This window comes from Equus asinus, chromosome 13 (assembly GCF_041296235.1).
Source record: "Equus asinus isolate D_3611 breed Donkey chromosome 13, EquAss-T2T_v2, whole genome shotgun sequence".
Classification (NCBI taxonomy): Eukaryota; Metazoa; Chordata; class Mammalia; order Perissodactyla; family Equidae; genus Equus; species Equus asinus.
The window spans coordinates 43,415,823-43,435,359 of NC_091802.1; the positions used below are offsets into that span (position 1 = coordinate 43,415,823).

Sequence of the window (19,537 nt, forward strand, 5' to 3'; positions counted from 1 at the left end):
TGTAATTTTTTGAGTGGATTATTAATTTACTTAACTGTTACCCTATGGACATTTAGATTATTTCTAAATTTTAACTTTTATAAATAACACTGTGGTGAACAACTTTGGGTAAAAAGTATTTGCTGTATTTGAGTCCATTAAAATATTTTTAGGGGCTGGCCCTGTGGCCAAGTGGTTGAGTTCATGCGCTCCGCTTCAGTGGCCCAGGGTTTCACCAGTTCAGATCCTGGGCACGGACATGGCACCGCTCATCAACCTGTGCTGAGGTGGCATCCCACATAGCAGAATCAGAAGGACCTACAGCTAGAATCTACAACTATGTACGGGGGGGCTTTGGGGAGAAGAAGGGAAAAAAAAAAAGATTGGCAACAGATGTTAGCTCAGCTGCCAATCTTTAAAAAAATATGTATATATTTTTAAAGCATCTGCCATATGGTACTTTTAGTAAGGGGTTGATATGAGTATCTCTTGTGTTTAGAAAACAGGATGAGAGTGCTTGGCCCTAAAAAGGCGGGTAACTGGGGAAACTGCATGAATGGCCTTGGACTGCAGAGGCTCTTTGCTGTCAAACAACGGAAACTCACACATGGAGATACTCAGCAGTGGGGATGGAGAAAATGAGGATTATACACCCAAACTGGCCCAAAATTACATTTTGAACTTTTAGTCTCTCATTTAGGCTTTGCTGTCTAAAAAGCTTCCCCAGGCGGACCAGCTCCAATGGCCTAGTGGTTAAAGTTTGGCGTGCTCCACTTCAGCAGCCTGGGTTCAGTCCCCAGGCACAGAACCACACTACTTGTTTGTCAGTGTCCATGCTGCGGTGACAGCTCACATGAAAAAAAAAACAGGAAGATTGGCAATAGATGTTAGCTCGAGGCAAATCTTCCTCAGCAAAAAAATAAATAAATAATAAAAAACCACCCTAGAATTTGGGCTTAAAACAACGATTTATTATTTCTCACTATTCTCTGGATTGGCTGAGTGGTTTTTCTGCTGGTTTCCTCAGGGCTTACTCCTGCAGCTGCATTCAACTGGAGGGCCAGCTGGGCTGGAAGGACCAAGATGACTTTACTCACACATTTGGCAATTGGTGCCTCTATGTGGCCTCATGCATTGTATGAGAAGCTTCTTACATACATTGTATTATATACACTGTCGTGTATACAGTCAGCTGGATCAGCCAATTACACAGTGGTCTCAGGCAGCTTTCCTAGAAGGTGAAGGGAGAAGCTACAAGGCCTGTTGAGGCCTAGGCTCTAGATCTCATACCTGTTACTTTCACCACATTCTCTTGGTCAAAAGGAGTCTGATTCAAGGGAATGGAAAAATCAGGCTCCACCTCCTGATGGGAGGAACAGCAAAGTCACATTGCAAAGGAGTGGGTTTGTTGGGATGAGAGGAATGTGTGGCCATTAAATAATCTACCACATTTATATAGGATAGTCATTACTTCATTCCTATGCTCTAGCATTTGTTTTTGCAGTATAGCAGAACTTAGACAGACGTACTCCTTCGAGCTGTAACTTTAAAGAATTTTTTTTCTTCTTTTTTTTTAAAGATTTTTTTATTTTTCCTTTTTCTCCCCAAAGCCCCCCGTACATAGTTGTGTATTTTCAGTTGTGGGTCCTTCTAGTTGTGGCATGTGGGATGCCACCTCAGCATGGCTTGATGAGCGGTGCCATGTCCGTGCCCAGGATTTGATCCGGCGAAACCCTGGGCTGCAGAAGCGGAGCACACGAACTTAACCACTCGGCCACAGGGCTGGCCCCCTAAAGAATTTTTTTTAATTGTAGTAAAATGTATATACCATAAAATATACCATTTTACCCATTTTTAAGCGTACAGTTCATTGGCATTAATTACATTCACACTGTTGTGTAACCATCACCGCCACCTCTTCCAAAAACTTTTATTACCCCAAACAGAACCTCTGTAACCATTAAGCAGTAACTTCCCATTTCCCCTCCCTTCAGCCCCCGTTAAGCCTAATCTCCTTTATGTCTCTATGAATTTGCCTATTCTAGATATCTCGTGTCAGTGGAATCGCTGATACTTGTCCTTCTGTGTCTGGCTTATTTCACTTAGCATAATGTTTTCAAGGTTCATCTATTTTGTAGCATGTATCAGAACTTCATTTCTTTTCATGACTGAGTAATATTCTGGTGTGGGGATAGATTACATTTTGCTTATCCGTTCATCTGTTGATGGACACCTGGGTTGTTTCTGATTATTGGCTGTTGTGAATAACGCTGCAGTGGACATTGGTGTACAAGTATCTATTCAAGTCCCTGTTTTCAGTTCTCTTGGTATATACCTGGCAGTGGAATTGCTGGGTCATAGGGTAATCTATGTTTAGCTTTTTGAGAAGCCTAAACTTTTTTTTTTAACCTAAGTGCCAGGTTTCTCATTCAGTCCACTTTAGAGATATCATCCATTCTTATTTTCAGAGGTATTTGGAGCTGGCTGGTACTGGCTCACGAGAACAAATTGTTAGTGACATCATATTGGTAGCTTGAAATCAGCCACCGTAGGAGTATTTAACCCATAGAAATTGGAAAAGGGTACAAAGCAGGTTTTTTCCCAGAGTCGGTCATTGAGCATTCGCTAGCTCACCACTGCTTAATCGTCTTTTCTTCTTTCCATAAACCTGAGTTAAGTGTCATTGTGTTTCAGGCACTGTGTTGGGTTGTTGGGATGCAAAGATGAGTCAGACCCTTTCATGAAGGGTGAGCAGATATCTATGCAGCTGAGTAATAGCCAAAACCTTTTTTTGTTTCACATTTTAGGTTCCTTTTCTTAGTGAGGTCAAGATTACAGATGCAGTGTCTAGATGTCCCAGTGTATCATCACAGAAAAATCATGACTTACCCAAGCTAGTTTTAATCCTCTCTGGTCCCTTCAGTATGCTCTTGCTCCATGCAAACTCAGGCTGGTCAAATAACTCAAAGGCGGCTGGGTCAGGAGCAGCAATTCTGGAGACAAAAACCTGTATTATATATATGAACTCTATTATATTTCAGGATGATGTCTTCTTGAACGCCCAGTACGGAACTGCCTTTGGTCTATTTAAAGACATTGATTCTGGAACTTCTGGCAGCCAAGATTTCCTTCCCTAACCTCTCAATATTGATGATTTTTCATCTACTTTTGGTTTTCAACCACCTCTGTGATCTGGTTTCAGGTAATTGAGGGTTTTTTGAGCAAAGAAGTAAGTTACATCGTGTCCAGCCGCAGGGAAGCGAAGGCGGAGAGCAGTGGGACAAGTCACAGAGGCTGCCCCAGCCCCAGCGAGGTCAGAGTGGAAACACCATCCATGGTCGATCCAAAAGGTGGCCATGCCAGGCCTTCACAGAAGCCTGTAGATTCGGTAAGAACCTCGTGGGGTGGGAAAGGTGTGTTCTCTACACAAAGGAAGTAAGCCTCAGTGAGCCCTTTTAGGGAGTCTCTGTTTTTAGTTTCACCTGGTTTAATTTAATCTCTCATTTGAATTCAGGATCTAAAAATATTTTATCATAGCTCTGGATCTAAATACCTCAGCACCATGCTATCCCTTCAATGACATGTGTTCACTTTTTATGGGACTTCAGAGTCAGAGGTTCAGAAGCAATAGGAGGGTCCTCTGTTAACCAGAGAGAGCTCGTTGGAATTGGCCCAGGCTTATCTGCTGGAGAGTGCAGAGGCTCTTAGAGTGAGGTCTTAAAACGTTTGTAATGCTTTGACCTCGGGTGACTTCAGGGTCCAGGCTGCAGCTACCTGTGGGTGACCTGAACCTGTGTGTGGCTTTACCTTTACCTCTGAAGGGTTCTCTAGGCCCTCATTTCTGCCACTCCTCAGTTGTCACTGCTCCCAGCTTTCTGAGGGACATGACACCAAGACAGCCTCACCAGCGCCTGTGTAAACATCTGTTTGTGCACAGGTGGTCTACACAGCATACCTCATTGCTCTTCTCTTCCTGTCAGGTGCCTACAAGCCGAGGGAAGGAGCTACTGCAGAAAGCCATCAGAAACCAGGTGAGCTGAGGGACACGGGCTAGAGGGGGACATCTCTGGCACAGGGCGGGGTTTAGCCTTTTTCCTGAGGCTCTTCTGAAGTTTTAACAAATTGCACACCCTGTAAGATGTGTAGTATCGTCATTATTTCCTTCTTACTAATGAGGAAGTGGGCTCGGAGAAGTCAAGTAATTAGTCTAGAGTCACCCAGGGAGTGAGTGATAGAGCCAAGATTCGACCCCTTGATCTTTCCAACTCCAGAGCCGACCAAGAGAACCTTTGAGGAATGCTGTGGAGCATGTCTGCTTTGCACATAAGCCAAGCTTTGTAGTCTTTTACACGTAGCTCTTTGTCCTTTTTGTGAGAATCCAGGGCCATTAAAGTTAAGTGGCAGAAGGAGGAGTTAAGGTGATCTTGTGAGAGGAGTCATTAAAGTGACATCAAGATGGGTGCATTGGCGGTCATGAGGGAGCATGGTATTGCCAGACTCAGGCAGCCAAGCAAGACAGGTCTGCAGCCAGCAGTTTCCTGCTCGATGGTGGTGGTTGTCACTGGTATTTATTTTGTACTTACCGTGTGCTGAGAGCTCAGAGGCCCTCCTGACAAATGGCTCTCTTCTAAGCATGTGCTCCTTCCTGATCACAAGGTGGTCAGAGCAAAGCATGTGGGCAGATCAGCGGTCCATCCCCTCCTGATGCGGCCAGTCCATGTGGAGGACAGGTGTCTTCCTGGGGGTTGGCATAGGCTCTCCAGGTGCTGTGTTCTCTCCCCTGCCTGCTTCCCCCCAACATCCCTCCCACATGGATGACAGGACAACCTGTCCCACAGCGTTCAGGCCTTTGGAGTCTCATGCTCCTGCCTGACCCTGCCTCATCTTTCTAGGGGAGCAGCAGCAGCCTCCTGACCAATGCCCGCTCCTGGGGAGTGAGGATTCTGCATGTGGACGGTACTGTTTCTGCCCAGGACGCCTGTGGAGGGGAGAGTTGGTGACTTGGACGGGAAGCGTACACTTTTAGAGGGATCCTGGTTGTGCAAGCCAGCTGGAGCCAGATGTACTCAGTTACTGTGTTGATCCACCAAGGTGGGAGGGGGCGGAGAGCAGCAGTAACAGTAGCAGGGTGCAGCCACTGGATGGCGCTGTTTTGTTTAACTTGCACCATGGGTCTCCTCAAGTTGGTCTGAGGATCCTGTTTTACAAATAAGGACATAATCCTAATATCCATGACCAGTTATCAGGTATTTACTCTGTACTAAAAATTACCTCATCTAATCCTCACCCAAGTCCTCTGCCCCTTGTACAGATGATGAAATTGAGCCTCTGAGGGATTAAGTAAATTAGCCACAGTCTCACCAGGAACGATAATGTGGCCCACACTCCAATCTAGTTTGACCCAACTGAATTTTACGTTCTTTCTTCTCTATAGGGTTGCCTCACGCTATAACCACCTGTTTGCAGGTTGTAGTAAATTTATACAGAACAGCCGTCCTGAACCGGCTGGCAGTGACTGGCCCTCATACTCAGCTCCGTTTTGAGTCTGGGGTTTTCTCTGATCCATTGAAGGGGCCTGGTCCAGATCTAGCCCAAGATCTGCCAGGGCAATAGAGAACTGTGCACAGGAAGGTCCTGGTTTGTGATGGGGGTTGGGGGGGGGGGCCGCTCCATCGTCACTGGAAAATCAGCTATTTCTGACTTGATCTAATTTCCTGCCTTCCTATTTGTTAGAGAAGCTCCAGCATGTATAGCCTTTGCTGGGTCTTCCACCTAAGGATATGTCTGAGTAACTTTTATGGCTTGGTCTCCCCAACAGGAGCAGCTCTTCAGTAGTGCCTTAAAGCCTTCTGTGAGCCATAAGGCAGCTCCTGTGCAGGAGTTGTGTTTGGTGCTATAAAATAGCATGAAGCTAGCCTAGGTGCTTTTCCAGGCATAGGGGACCCAGCCCTTTCTTTTATCATCAGCAGGTACAGAGGTGAAACATAGCCAGATGGTGGCAGGCAAGGCTGGTGTGATCCAGTGGGCCAGGCCAAGTGAGAAGTTTAGTCCCCGGCCCCAGGAAGGGGCTGTGCTGGGGAAATGAGGAGCGGGTCCTTTGCCCACAGCCCTGTGTTTGCTCTACAGAAATGATGGCACATGTGCAGCAGCTGTCTCTGGATGCTTTGTGTGTGAAGAAACAAGGGCCAAAGAAGCCAGAGGTAGGTGATCCTGCTGAACTGAAGGGAAATGGATGGTTTGCAAACAGTGAGGTCTGTGACAACTTTGGTTGTCCATATTTTCCTGGCCATCCTGGAAAAAGTAAAAGGAGTACAGCCTCTCAGCTCATCCCTGGTGTCCACAGCCTTGCATTGCCCTGTGCTACCTGCAAATCTTCTTTGGTCCATGGAGGCATTCACTGTGGCCTGGGCTGTGGACTGCCTGTGGGTAGTCCTGGCCTACATGAAACATAAATGCTCCTGGCCTGCTGGACAGGCTGCCGTTCTGGGGGTGGCTCTTGGCCTGGGAATGAGCCTGCAGATTGCATGGCTGGGGGCCGGGGGGTTGTTGTGGTTTGAAATAGCTGCCATCTTCCAAATTCTTGTTTGGCTTTTCTTTCTTTTTCTGGAGTTAGAACAGTGTGTACCACACATCAAGAGGGCCCGGGCTGATTTAAAGCCATGGTGTCTTCTCTTCACCTGGCCTGAATCTAAGGAAGGGTTAAGCCCCACAGGTCCGCCAAGGGCCTGGCACCCAAGAGCAGGACCAGCCATAGTAGCAAGCCAGGGTGGAGCGCTCGGCCTTGACACCCCTTGCTCCTCACCCTCTGGTCATCTGGGAGTCTTTGAGTTTTCCCTGCTGCTGTTAAATAGGTTTCCATCGTTCACAATCGAAAAGGGTATACAGTGAAAGTCTTTCTCCCCTCCAACTTGTCTTCCTCAGCCACCGAGCTCCCTCCCTGAGATAAACAATGTGAACAGTTTCTCAGGTATCCTTTTAGGACTTCATGGATATATGAGCAGATTGCCAAAAATTCTTCCTTTTTATGCATATGCACAGTATTTTTACTTTGCTTTGTTCACTTAATAATCTGTTTTGGAGATACTTGGGAGTCTTGGATGAGGTCTGGGTGCAGTCTGCTCATGAGCGAGGGAATGTGGAAGGCTTCTTTGGGGTGGTATTTGCCCTGGAGGTATGGCCTGGAGAATTAAACTTCCCTGGGCCCAGAGGCACAGGCAGTCATGGATCCACTGGATCTCTCACCCCACCCCCACCCCCCCAGCTCTTTTACTGATTTTTTAATTTGTTCCATTTGGCTTTTAATGTTAGCTTTGTTTGACCTTGGCCTAAATGTTGGTTTTGACCAACAGAGCCAGGGTACACAGGACAGGGCACAGGAAAGCAACAGGCATTGTCTTCAGCCTTGTCCTGTAAGCTGACCTGGAGTGGCAGCAGTGCCTAGGAAATACAAGTTGCTGTGTAGTGAGCACCTACTCTGCGTCACATCTGTTACCTACTTTGATTTCATTTGTGTCACGTCCGATGAGCTAAGTGGGAACTCCTCACATCACAGGCAGCCCAGCTCCCATTCCCACCTGAGCCCGTCGGGCTCCACAGCTCTTGCTCTTTGCTGCATCCTGCATTCCCTCCACAAAGTCAGCTGCCGTTGAGATTCTCACACAGCGCTCACCACTCATCATGTCCCTGGGGAGCTGGAGGGAGCCGTTGTGCTCGGGTCTGCTCTAGCTGAGGGCTCAGCCGACAGCGGAAAGCAAAGTGGGGCAGACTCACAGCAGCTAGGCTCACTGGGCCTGGTTCCTCGACCCCCCTGGCTCCCTCACATCCTTGACCTATTTTCCCTTTCCATTTAGGGAACACGTCCAGCGGAGTCAAGAACGCGGAAAGGTCAGTGTGGTAGCTTTTCCTCATCTAATTGCAATCCCTCCCTCCCTAAACGCTGCCCCACGACTCCCTCTGTGGCAGCATCTGCTCACTTTTCTGCGGCAGGAAGCAAGTCCAGGTTGTGTTTCTCTTCCTGTTTCCAGGGCCTGGGCTTCAGAGAGGAGGGCGGCGGGAGAGGGACCGCCACAACCAAGTCCAGAGCTGCTGGGCCAGGGCTTCTCCTTAGAGCCAAAATCCCATGTAGTCGCTCTGCCTCCTGTATCCTCTGGCTGTTCCTGGGCGTTGATTGAAGTTCAGCATCTTTTTTCCCCTGAGTCAGGAGCAGTTTGCGGTGGGCAGTTTGACAGCTGCCTACCACTTTAAGAAATGCCAAACTCCCTGAAATTGACAAACAGGCAGATTGAGGGGCCCATCTCCCGGCTCCTCTTGGACAGCAGGAGAGTTTCTTCCCCTGGATGTTTCTCCTAAAGATGCTCTTTAAGTGGCATTTATTCGTGCACAAGCAGGAGCTAAGAAAAATCACTTGGCACCTCTCATGTTTGAAATTCAAGGAAATCTGTGGGGGAATTAATTTTAATCACTGTCTCAGTTAATTAGAAAGACAAGAAATTGCCCCAAAAAAGTAATTAATGGGAACTGCTGCTGTGCAAGGAGAAAGGCTGCTTTTCACTTGGGTGCTGGCAGCGGCCTCGAACAGGTCTGGAGCCATGAGGCGGCAGCCTTTTTGGGGATTTGGTGGCTGTTGGTTCTGCCCAGGCTTCTAGTGCTTTGGCTGCCCCTTTGACAGGACTTCGGGTCACCATGGGAAGGTGAAAGTGTTTCGTAATGCCTAAGAGATTTTGTAAACTGTGCAAATAACTGGCTGGTAGAAGATGAATCTCTGGATTAATTGACTCCAGACTTGTCCTCCCAGCACCCCATTACCCTATTTTTTCAGGAACCTTTGATATTTTTTTACCATCCTTCTGCTAAGATAGCTAGACAAACACACTTTAATTCTCTTCCTCTCTGCTCCCCCCAGACGCCGAGGGTTCTCATGGAGAATTCTGCCTGGGATTGTTCTCAGGCCCCTTGGGATTCTGAGACACCAGGAATAAAGGTCTGAGAAGGGCGTGAGGCTATTGGCAGAACCCGACAGGGGCTAGGTTTCTCCCACCCAGCCAGGTTTCTAATGGTCAGTTGACAGCTTCCAGAACCCACACACAGGACGATCCTGTATCCTGCTGAGGGCAGGCACACCTAGGGCCCCAGGCACCCTGCAGCTTCTCCTCCTATAGTGGGACTCTTTCTCCCAGGGTAGAGGCCGGAGGAAATGGGAGTGGGTGCCTCACCTCTGCCAAATGGAAAGGCGCACCTTGGCAGTGTGTGTTCCAGCTCCGAGAGGCTCTTAGGCTTTGGCTGAGCCTCTCCTCTCTGAGCATTTCCTGTGTGCGCCGCAGGCCCTGCACTGGAGCAGAAGGATGGCTAACGTGTGCGCTCTTCCCTTCCAGTGGCCAGACTGAAGGCTCCGTTCCTCAAAATCGAAGATGAGAGCAGGTGAGTGGGGCCTCCTCTCTCTCCCCTCATCCCCACCAGGCCCACATGGAACAGAGGTGCTTAGGGGCCCTGAGCTGATGTGGGGGATATGGAGCCCCTCAGCCCTGCACCTTCCTCCTCCCCAGAAGCCGATTTCTCCCTCTGTCATGGAGAAGTGTTACACAGACCACGAGGAGCCTCTGAAGGTGGCATTGCACAGTTGGCACTCCTCTTGGTCATGAGTCAGAGGTTAATGACCCTGTTTGTGAATTACCTCCTTTTAATGCTCTGCTTTTATGAGCTCATGATGTCCCATCCAAGCTCATTATTGCTCCTTGTTTCCCCCTAGGTGTATGCTGACACTTAATATCGAATCATTGCTGGCCCCAGTACAGTGCTAGTACAGTCATCTTGGCTGAAGTGAGGATGTTTGGGGTGGCATTGGGGCTCCCTTGTCACATCACCTTGTGCTTAATGAAACCTTTCTGTTTTGCTGTATAAAACCCTTTTCTGGCCCATGTTATCTCATGACAGCCCTGGGTGAAAAATAGCGTGAGTCCATCCTCTTCCTAATGGAGAAACTGAGGTCAGAGAAATTAAGGGACTGGAACACAGCCACTTTGCCAGTGAATCTTAGCCCAAGGCTGGAATCCAGGTGTCCTGACTGTCCTGCCTGGCGCCCTCTCCTCTCTGCCCTGTCCGTTCACCGTTAGGGCCCCTGCTTACCTAGAGCAGGAAGGTCACGTGATGGTAACCTGATGAGCTGTTAGCCACCTGGGTGATCACTGACTCTTCAGGAGGTGCTAGATCAAAAGTCTCTGTGAATCTAGAATTCTCTCAAAAAGTTTTTTGAAAAAGAAATGGCCACATGTACCCAGCAGAGATTCCTAGGACCAGAATTGTCTGTATCCCTCAGCCTCAGGCAGGGAAGCTAAGGACCCAGCCCCGGGAGCCTGGCAAGCCTGCCCATCCTCCACATGGGCCTAGGTTCCCTTCTCAGTGCCTGCACACAGTACAGAGTTGGCTTTGGTGGCCCAAAAGTGAGTGGAAAAAATGCAGGGATGGTAATGAGGTGCTCTCTTCTCCGGTTCCAATGGGAGGGCGTACATGTCCTCAGCCCCAGCCCCTTCACAACCAGTTAAATGCAAGTAGTCATGACTCGTATGCAGCAGCTGAGACATCGCCAATGCCTCAGTATCTCACTGCACATGGCAGGCCCAGGCAGTATCCATTCCCGGAGCGGGTACACGTCTTTGTGTGTCCCTGGCCTCACAGGCAAGAGAGGAGATGCACGTGGGGCTGAGGTTTCTTGTGACTCTTCTAATGTGCTGTCCTGAAGCAGGTGCTCTTCAAAGGCTGATAGCCTCACCAACCTCAACTTCCCAGCCTCCTAAGCAGAAATAAAACATCTTTGAGGAGGAAGAACAAGGGGGTACCACGGCCATAAAGGCGGCACCTCCTTCTCCTTAAGGGTCCAAAAAGACTCATTTGTTAATTCACTCCTGAGGCCAGGGCTCTCACTGTGCCGCCCAGGAACCCAAGGCCTGCGCTCTCCCCTGGAGCCATTGCAGTCAAACACCGTGAGCTGGCAGTTCCTCCAGCTGGGTTTGCCGAGCCTCCACGAATTACCAGACCCGGCTCTGAAAGTCTCTTGAACGTGAACAACTTGGGGCAAAGCACCAAAACCACTCAGTATGGGTCTGACTAGCTGGAACCTTCGCTGTGCCTCTCCTTTCCGTTCAGAACACCACCCCTAGGATGGTGCAAAGGACCAGTGCAGAGCAGAAGTGTTTCTCTTCACAGAGCGGGAAAATCACTGTTTAAACATTCTTCCTTTTAGATTCTGCTAGGCTAGAGTCCGGAAAGGTTGTTTTAGGGTCAAGGAACAAAATGGAAAGGTGATAAGAACTAAATCAGGAGTTGGGAGGCAGTGGCTTCTGGGCTGGTCACGGCCGCTTTACTAGTCGTGAGCCCCTGGGAAAGTCATAGAACCTTTTGGGCTTCATTTCCTCTTCTATAAAATGGGACACCACCACTCGTTCCACTCAGCTCAGAGGGTGATTATAGGATTCAGATGAAGCAGTGAGTGTAAACGGGCTTGAAAAGTAGACAGGGAGAGCATACATAGTCACTTAACCTAGAAAGGCTGATGGGAGTTTGGTTTGAGAACTTAAAAGGTGTGCAGGTGAGAATCTGTTTTATCAGGATTGGAATTCTAGGGCGCTGGGCCGGCCCCCCTTCTCATCTTGTCCCTTCCCCACTGGAGTCAAAGTGGAAGTTTTCTGTGTTTCAGGAAGTTTCGTCCTTTCCACCATCAGTTTAAATCCTTTCCTGAAATTTCTTTTCTGGGACCCAAAGATGCAAGTCCGTTTGAGGCCCCGACGACCCTGGGCAGCTCACACCATACCAGGTGGGTCTTTCTGGTTCCTGAGTACCAAGGGCTGGTTACAGGCCAAAGTCCTTCCCCTCGGAGGCCTGCTGCTCAGATTTGGGAATGGCCATGTGTTAGCTCCTTAGGCAAAGTCTATTCTGGGAACTTAGCCCAGAGAAGAGAGGCATTAGGAGTGCTTCTCCATATTATTTGGTATTCTCCATCCCTACTGAAGAGTTTGGCTTGTGTCCAGAGGGCAATAGGCTGGTTTCTGAAACTTCAGAGTCCCCGGGGGGAGGGGGGGGCATTAAAAATGCAGGTTCCTGGGCTCCACACCCACAGAATCACAGTCTCTGATGATGGAGCCCCAAAAGCTACATTCTCACGAGTTCCCTGGGTAATTTCGATGCACATCAAAGTTTGAGGCCTTTTGAGCTAAATGTGAGGAACAATAAGGGGCAGGGCATCTGGGGGACCCGAAGCGGCTTGTAGGCTTGTTGTTATTCCTGCTGTGCAGATGTGTAAGAATTTGGACTGTCGCTGACCGAAGTGCAGAAGGAACAAGGCTCGGTGACGGTCTAGGTGCCTTCTCAGACCCTTTCTAGCTTCTGGGCCACAGGCTTAGTTCACAGACCAGGAGAATGGGGCAGCCTGAGAGTTCCATGGCCAAGGAGTGCCTCTGGGTTCTACCAGTAGATAAAGGCCGTGGGGTCAGGAAATCATGCAAATGGGAGGAAAACCAGAAGGGAATGTGGCAGTAGATGGAGAGGGGAGGAAGGCGAGAATGAGCTAAGCTGAAGTCCAGGTGACCTTCATCCTTTCCCAGAAGGTGCAAGGGATACCAGAGAGCGCCGGCCAGGAGGCAGCCCGAGCTTGGGGCAGGGAGCTGTGGCGAGGCCTGGGATGGCCTTGGGGTCGCTGAGGAGCTGGGAGGTTGTAAAGGGAAGAAGATGAAGAAGCGACGAAGCTTTAGTGTTACATAGAGAGGAGCATAGAGAGGGGGTTAGGGGGCTGGCCCTGTGGCTGAGTGGTTAAAGTTCTGTGCATTCCACTTCAGCAGCCCGGGTTCATGGGTTCAGATCCTGAGCACAGACCTGCTCCACTTGTCAGCTATGCTGTGGAGACATCCCATATACAAAATAGAAGAAGATTGGTGCAGATGTTAGCTTAAGGCTAATCTTCCTCAAGCAAAAAGAAAAAAAGAGGATTGGCAATGGACGTTAGCTCAGGGCAAATATTCCTCACCAAAAAAAAAGAGAGAGAGAAGGGGTTGACCCAGGGAGGGTTCTGGGGGGGAAAGGGGTGTGTGTGTAGAAAATCTGTGAGAGGAAATGTTTAAAGTTTTTTAATTTAAAAATTATTATATGTTGGTTCAAAATTCAAGAGTTACAAAGCGGAGGCCAACCCAATGGCACAGCAGTTATTTTCACACGTTCTGCTTTGGTGGTCCAGGGTTCGCCAGTTCAGATCCCAGGTGCAGACATGGCACCGCTTGGCAAGCCATGCTGTGGTAGGTGTCCCACATATAAAGTAGGGGAAGATGGGCACGGATGTTAGCTCAGGGCCAGTCTTCCTCAGCAAAAAGAGGAGGATTGGCAGCAGATGTTAGCTGAGGGCTAATCTTCCTCAAAAAAAAAGAGTTACAAAGGGTTTAAAGTGAAAAATCTGTATTCCACACCCATCCCCCAGTCTCCAGTCATGGATCTCTCCAGAGATCTGCTTGCACAGAAGTACGTCGTGTCTCCTTGGTTCTCTCTTCTTACATAAAGAGGAGCATAATATTCACTGTACTGGATCTTGCTATTTCCCCTTAATATGTCTTAGATCAATTAATGATTAGTACCTGAAGAGCATCCTCGTTCCCTTGTATGGCTGCAGGGTATTCCGTTGTATGGATTTACTGTGGTTTACTTAACCAGCTCTGGGTGATGGATGCTTAGATTATTTCCAGGCTTTTGCTGTTATAAACTGTGCTGCAGTGAATAGTCTGGTTCAGAGTACGTTTATGATTGTTCAAGTATATTTGCAGAATAAATTCCTCAAAGTGGAAATGCTGGGTGAAAGGGTGCCTGCATTTCTAATTTTGATAAATGCAGCCAAATTGCTTTTCATGGAGGAGATGCCAGAGTGCGCTCTCACCGCCCTGGACCAGAGCCTGTTCCCCAGACCCTTGGCTGATCCCGTGAGCTCTCAGCTTTGTTGACCTCCCCCAGTCTGATAGATTAAAACTGAACCTCGGTGTGATTACAATTTTCATTTCTTCTCATTCTCAATGAGGTGAAGTCTGTTTTCATATGTTTGGTCATTTGAATCTCTTTTTGTGGGAACCTTCCTCATGTCGTTTGCCCATTTTTCTATCCAGTTGTTGATCACTTTCTTATTGATCTGTGAGGAGCCCTTCAGGTTTGAGGAGAATGAACTTCTGTGCATGTTCTTCGTTATAAGTAGCTCCCCCCACTTTGCGGTTTGTCTTTTAACTTTGCTTATGTTTTCTGCCAGGCACACATTTAAAAAATTGCATGTACTTGAATTTATCAGCTTTTCTTTTTTCTGTTTTCTGGGTTTTGTGTCATACTTAGAAGTCCTTACACAGGACTATTTGGGACATGTTGAGCTTGCTCGGACGGTTAAATAGCAGTGCCCTGCAGGCCATAAGAAATACAAGACTTAGGGGACCGGCCCTGTGGCTGAGTGGTTAAGTTCGCGTGCTCTGCTTTGGCGGCCCAGGGTTTCACCAGTTCGGATCCTGGGCACACACATGGCACTGCTCGTCAAGCCATGCTGAGGTGGCATCCCACATTCAACAACTGGAAGGACCCACAACTAAAAACACACAACTATGTACCAGGGGCTTTTGGGAGAAAAAGGAAAAATAAAATCTTTAAAAAAGAAAAAAGAAGGAAATACAGGACTGAGTGCCAGCCGTGTAGTGCAGTGGCTAAGTTCACTGTCTCCACTTCAGTGGCCCAGGTTCAGGTTCACAGGTTCAGATCCCAGGCAAGGACCTACACCACTCGACAGCCATGCTGTGGTGGTGACCCACATATAAAGTAGAGGAAGATTGGAACAGATGTTAGCTCAGGGCTAGTCTTCCTCAAACAAAAAGAGAAGGATTGGCAATGGATATTAGCTCAGGGCAAGTCTTCTTCAACAACAACAACAAAAATACAGGACTGAAATTCAGAGGAGAAGTCAGGTTTCAGAAGATTTGCAAGTCCTCGGTGAAGGTGTACAAGGCACAGGTCAGCGTGAGGGAGGAGATAGACTGAACCAGGGTGAGGGGACATTCAAGGTGGAAGAGATCGAGGACAGCACAGTTCCCTTGCTGCCATTGAGGCCTTTCCCCTCTCCTCTTGCAGGGCAAGTGAACGTGGGTTTGAGTGTGAGCACAGAACTGGAATTGTCCTATGAGGGATTCTTGCTGCCGCCATCACCTGTCCTCCCGTGTGGTTTGAGTTGAGTGCGTGGGAAAAGGACAGCTAGGAGAGGAGGCCCACAGGGAGGTCTCGTCTTCCTTGTTGCCTCTCCTGCATCCTTGGACAAATGGTGCCAAGTGGAGGCAGGCCTGCTTATGCCGGCCCAGCTCCAGGGCCGTTTTGGTCCATCCCCTCACTGGCCTGGGCTCCAGGCCCTGGAGCAGCAGTTGCCCCTTGAAGGCCCCGGCGGTGACTACTTTCCCACACCTGTGCCATCCCCAGAGAACCCAAGGAACGAGAGCCAAATCCACGGTCAGCTGCCCGCATGGCTCCGGGGAGGAAGAGAGGCTACTGCGAGTGCTGCCGAGAGGCTTTTGAGGAGCTCCGTGGGGTGAGCCTTCCCCGCTAAGCCGCTGCTCCCTAACTGTTCTGAGAGCACCTTTCCCACCAGTCTCCACCCTGCTGTGGCTGGGCGGTCTGCTCGCGTCCCTCCTCGGCCTTGTCTAATCCTTGTGCCTGCTCTCCCCTGGGCAGCATCTGCAGAGCACCCAGCACCAGGGCTTTGCCCTGGAAGCCCATCCATATGCAGAAGTTGATCGGATCATCGCCCGGCTCAGCCACAGCTTTGCGGACATCCCCTTCCAGGCCAGCCTCCCCAGGTGAGCGCCGTGCGGCCTGCCACGGGTCAGGGGCACCACTGCCTTCTCACTCTCCCGCTGCCGCCCTCTCTAGGGGAAAGGAGCCCTCAGGTTGGCAACAGCAGGGACCAGCCTGTGGCATTCTTCTCTTTCCTCACTTTTCTTTCCCACCATTCTCTGTCCTGTTCGTTTTAGAGGTGGGGCAGTGGGGAGACCTCCATTTGTAGCTTCAGCCAGTCGGGACTTAGCCCAGACCAGAGCATAGCTCCCTTCCCAATGCACCAGCACTGCCGGTTGTGGGGACGGGGGAGCAGTTCAGCAGTTGCTGCTTCTGGCATATGTCCGGTCACATGCCTGTCTGGTCTTCTAGAAATGGGGAATGGGATTCCTGGGTCCGTCCCAGGTGAGTGAAGAGCAAAGTCTTTCTGCCTTTCTAGAAGGTGCCCCCAGAAAGAAGGATTTCAGGGGATTCGGTGGAATTCCAGGGCCCCCTGAGCCCAGCTCTCCCCTGCTGCCCACCAAGGAGCTGTGGCTTCCCCTCTCACCCTGAGTCTCCACCTTGTGGCTCCCTCCAGCTCAGCTCACACAGCCAGGTTCTGTGCTGCTTTCTCCAGCCACCAAAGGGCACAGCCTCCTCTGTGGAGTTATTAAAAGCAACAGCCTCTAACCTGTGCCTCTGGCCAGCCCCAACCACAAGCCACAGAGCCAAGAGAGGTGCACACAGGGCTGGCCGCTACTGCAGGGTCAGACCCACAGAGCAGGCCTTTCACAGCGCCCCAGCATAGGCAGCTCTCTTCAGCACACAAAGACCCAGAAGGGTAGCACCATGTGTGTCCCCCGACCCTGCCCTCAGCCCCAACCTGGGAGGATCCCACCTTGCCGCCTCCTGTGGAGCTGAGCCCTGTGGCCTACTGGGTGTTTCTGTCCCCACAGGCAGCCAGTCTCCCCGGCTTCAGATTGTGACCTTCTATGTCCTGAGACTCTGCCTCCCAGCCAGCCCTCCTATCCCAGGGCAGCATCTCCCAGGATGAGGGAAGAAGACAACCACCAGGTCCCAGGCGCCCAAGAGCAGGATGGGAAGATGGGTGACATGAAGGCACCAGCTGAACCTGTGGAGGCTGGCGAGATACCCCGACCAGTAGCAAGCTGCCAGGAGCTGGAGGGGTTGGCTGATGTCATTGTGGACCCCCCAGGGACACCAGTGTCCAGGAGCCCTGCTTCCCAGTGCCTCCTTTCCAGCTCTGGCTTTGCAGCCCTCTCCTCTGGCCCAGACCTGGCACTTCTTGGCCACAAGCGAAAGGTTCAGTTCCCCAGCAGCAATACCGAGAAGAGGCCAGGAGTGTCCTGGCCACAGGGCTCATTCTTTGACCCAAGAGCCCCCAGCCCCTGTGGCACCAGGACAACTGGTGGCAGGCACCTCCTGTCCCTCGCCCTTCCAGGCCATGAGCCCAGCCCTCCGGCCTCCCTCCTGCCCTTGTGCCACCCACAGACCTGCCTCTCCCTCCCAGATGCCTTCTCCTGGCCACTGACAGACAGGCCAGCTGAGTTCTGGGCTACACAGTCTCCCTGGCCTGGGGGAGGCTGGCCCCCAGGATCTGAGGATTCAGAGTGTGCAGCCCTTGGCCGTGTCCCCCAGCAGGCTGACCAGCTCCCCAGCTGCCCTGCAGCTCCAGGCCAGCTGTCAGCCCACCTGCACTCAGCTGTGGGCACACAGCCCCCAGGAGGACCTGCAGAGAGCCAATCTACCTCTCTTTCCCCACCCTCTGCCAGCCAGTGTGGAAACCAGCTGCTCCCAATGGTTCTGGATCCCCCAACCTCTCCCAATCCCCTGCCTTCCTGTTTCCCAGCCCCAGCCCAATGGCAGCAGAAAACTCCTCCTGTGAGTCCCTTGGGCACACAGCTGTGGGGCCAGACAGCTCCCAACTCCAGGGCCAGATGCAGGGATACCAGTTATACCTCTGCTGAGTGCTGCATACCCAGCCAGGGCTGACACAAGGAGGAGCAGTGCCCCAGGGCTCCCCAAAAGAGCCAGAAGGAGCCCTGGCCTGGCCTTTGAAGTCCAAGTGAACAGCTCTTTGTGGCCGAGCCCTGTGGGATCGAAAGAGCCCGTCCTCTCACCTGCCAGTCTTTGGGTAGGACCAGGAGCGTCTGGGCTGGGGGCTGCCCTCTCCTACCCCGGCCTCCAGCTGTGTCCTTGACCAGCAGCAGTCTGGTCCAGTGATGGGCCTGTCCAGCCATGGCCAGCTGCCCACGCCAGGAGGCCAAGGCAAGGTTGGCATAGGGAGGGACCACAGAGGAGCTGGAGCAGCAGGAGCCCTGGCCTGGCTTCCTGTCCCTCTGCAGGCACTTGCCTCTTTGCAGAGCCAAGAGGGTGAGCTGTCGGTGCTCCCCTCCCCCACCCCCAGCCGCCTTTCCCACAAGCATGTGGTTATTCTGCTTTCCGAAGTGCCTGTGTTTGTGTCCCCTCCCCCAGCCCCCCACGCTCGTGCACAAGATCCTCAGGAACATATGAAGCAGAGGAGGGGCTCGGCTGCAGCTCTTACCGAGCTCCCTCCCCAGCACTTAGTGGGGGCCCAGTGCTGACCTTTCCCCTGAGCCTGGCATGTGGCCAGAGCCCCCTCTGGGGACCCTTCTCACCTCTTCCCTTCTCAGCCCTGGCTGCCCTCCCTGAGTTCTGCTGTTCCAGGGTCACCGGTTCACCTGCCAACTTCTGCATCACCCTCTTCCCTCCCACCCTCCTTCCCCATGGACCTCCCCCCATTTCTTTGAGCCAAGCCATTAATCTGGAGCCAGAGATGGGTTTGCTATCGATTCTTTCACTACTTTTTTTTTTATTATTACATTTTGACTGTGGTTCTTCTCACCCTTCTCTGTCTCTCTGTGTTTGTCTCTTTAAATGTTGAAGCTACCAGAAGCCTGATGCTATTCCCGGTCTCATTTTGGAGGAAGAAAGGGGGGCCTAGCTGCGGGTGAGGACCGGAGTTGTTAGTTTGGAAATAGAGCAACTGTGTGTACAACCCTCATAGAGGTCATGATTGGCCTTTTTATGCCATTCCTGTTAAATTTCACAATTAATCTTGGTTCAGGAACTGTAAATACATTTGTTAACAAATAGCAAAGAGATGGGGCTGGAGTCAGCGTGTCAGGCCCTGATCTGCCCGAGGCAGGGCTGAGGGCCCAGAGAGATGGACAGAATAACTGCAGAGCAGGCGGGAGCCTCCTGCAGGTGGACAGCATTGTGAGTGCCACCACCCTCTGGCTCGCCTCGCCCCTCAGGGCTGAGGGGAGGTCGGGCAGCCGCCGTCCAGTCCTCAGGTCACTCACTGGGCTCTGAACCCTCGCCACCCACTCAAGGACACTGCTTTGCCCTAATGAGCGTTCCTGCTGGGGGCCTCCTCCTTCCTGGGGGCCCAGACAACAGCTTCCTTCCGGGCCCTGATGGCTGCATCGTTTTCATTTTGTGACACGTGGGGATGCCTCGTCCTCCACTGCCTTTCCCATGATGCTGCCACTCCGGCGAGGCGGTCCCCCCCACGCCCTCCTCAGCCCTCCTCCCGATGTCCTCACGTGCTGTTCACTCCAAGACCGCTGCGCAATCACCCTCTGCCCAGGACTTCACATCCCACTGTGTGACCTTCCCCTCACATCTCAATAGTTGTGACCTTGGACATCACATCTCAGCCAGATCAAGTCCCAAGACTACCTCTCCTCACTGCCATGTCTCTGTTCTGGCCTGC

At 51.0% G+C, this 19,537-nt stretch overlaps 1 protein-coding gene and 1 long non-coding RNA gene across 2 annotated transcripts in view; one reads left to right on the top strand and one right to left on the bottom strand.

Annotated features, from left to right (window-relative positions):
• Positions 1–17,834, top strand: part of DBF4B (DBF4B-CDC7 kinase regulatory subunit) — a 30,069-nt gene extending 12,235 nt beyond the window's left edge. Inside the window, 11 exon segments of the mRNA XM_070483378.1 lie at positions 3,182–3,367; positions 3,960–4,010; positions 4,872–4,935; positions 6,106–6,179; positions 7,830–7,863; positions 9,351–9,396; positions 11,669–11,785; positions 15,445–15,553; positions 15,697–15,821; positions 16,734–17,556; positions 17,558–17,834. Of these exon segments, the coding sequence (XP_070339479.1) occupies positions 3,182–3,367; positions 3,960–4,010; positions 4,872–4,935; positions 6,106–6,179; positions 7,830–7,863; positions 9,351–9,396; positions 11,669–11,785; positions 15,445–15,553; positions 15,697–15,821; positions 16,734–17,556; positions 17,558–17,683 (1,755 nt within the window). The 3' untranslated portion in view covers positions 17,684–17,834.
• Positions 1,580–18,157, bottom strand: LOC139040058 (uncharacterized). The gene is made up of 3 exons (XR_011493881.1): positions 17,919–18,157; positions 2,869–2,972; positions 1,580–1,769 (listed from the first exon to the last, which is right to left on the bottom strand). It is a non-coding gene; the product is annotated as an uncharacterized lncRNA (long non-coding RNA).
• Between the last annotated feature and the right edge of the window lie 1,380 nt (positions 18,158–19,537).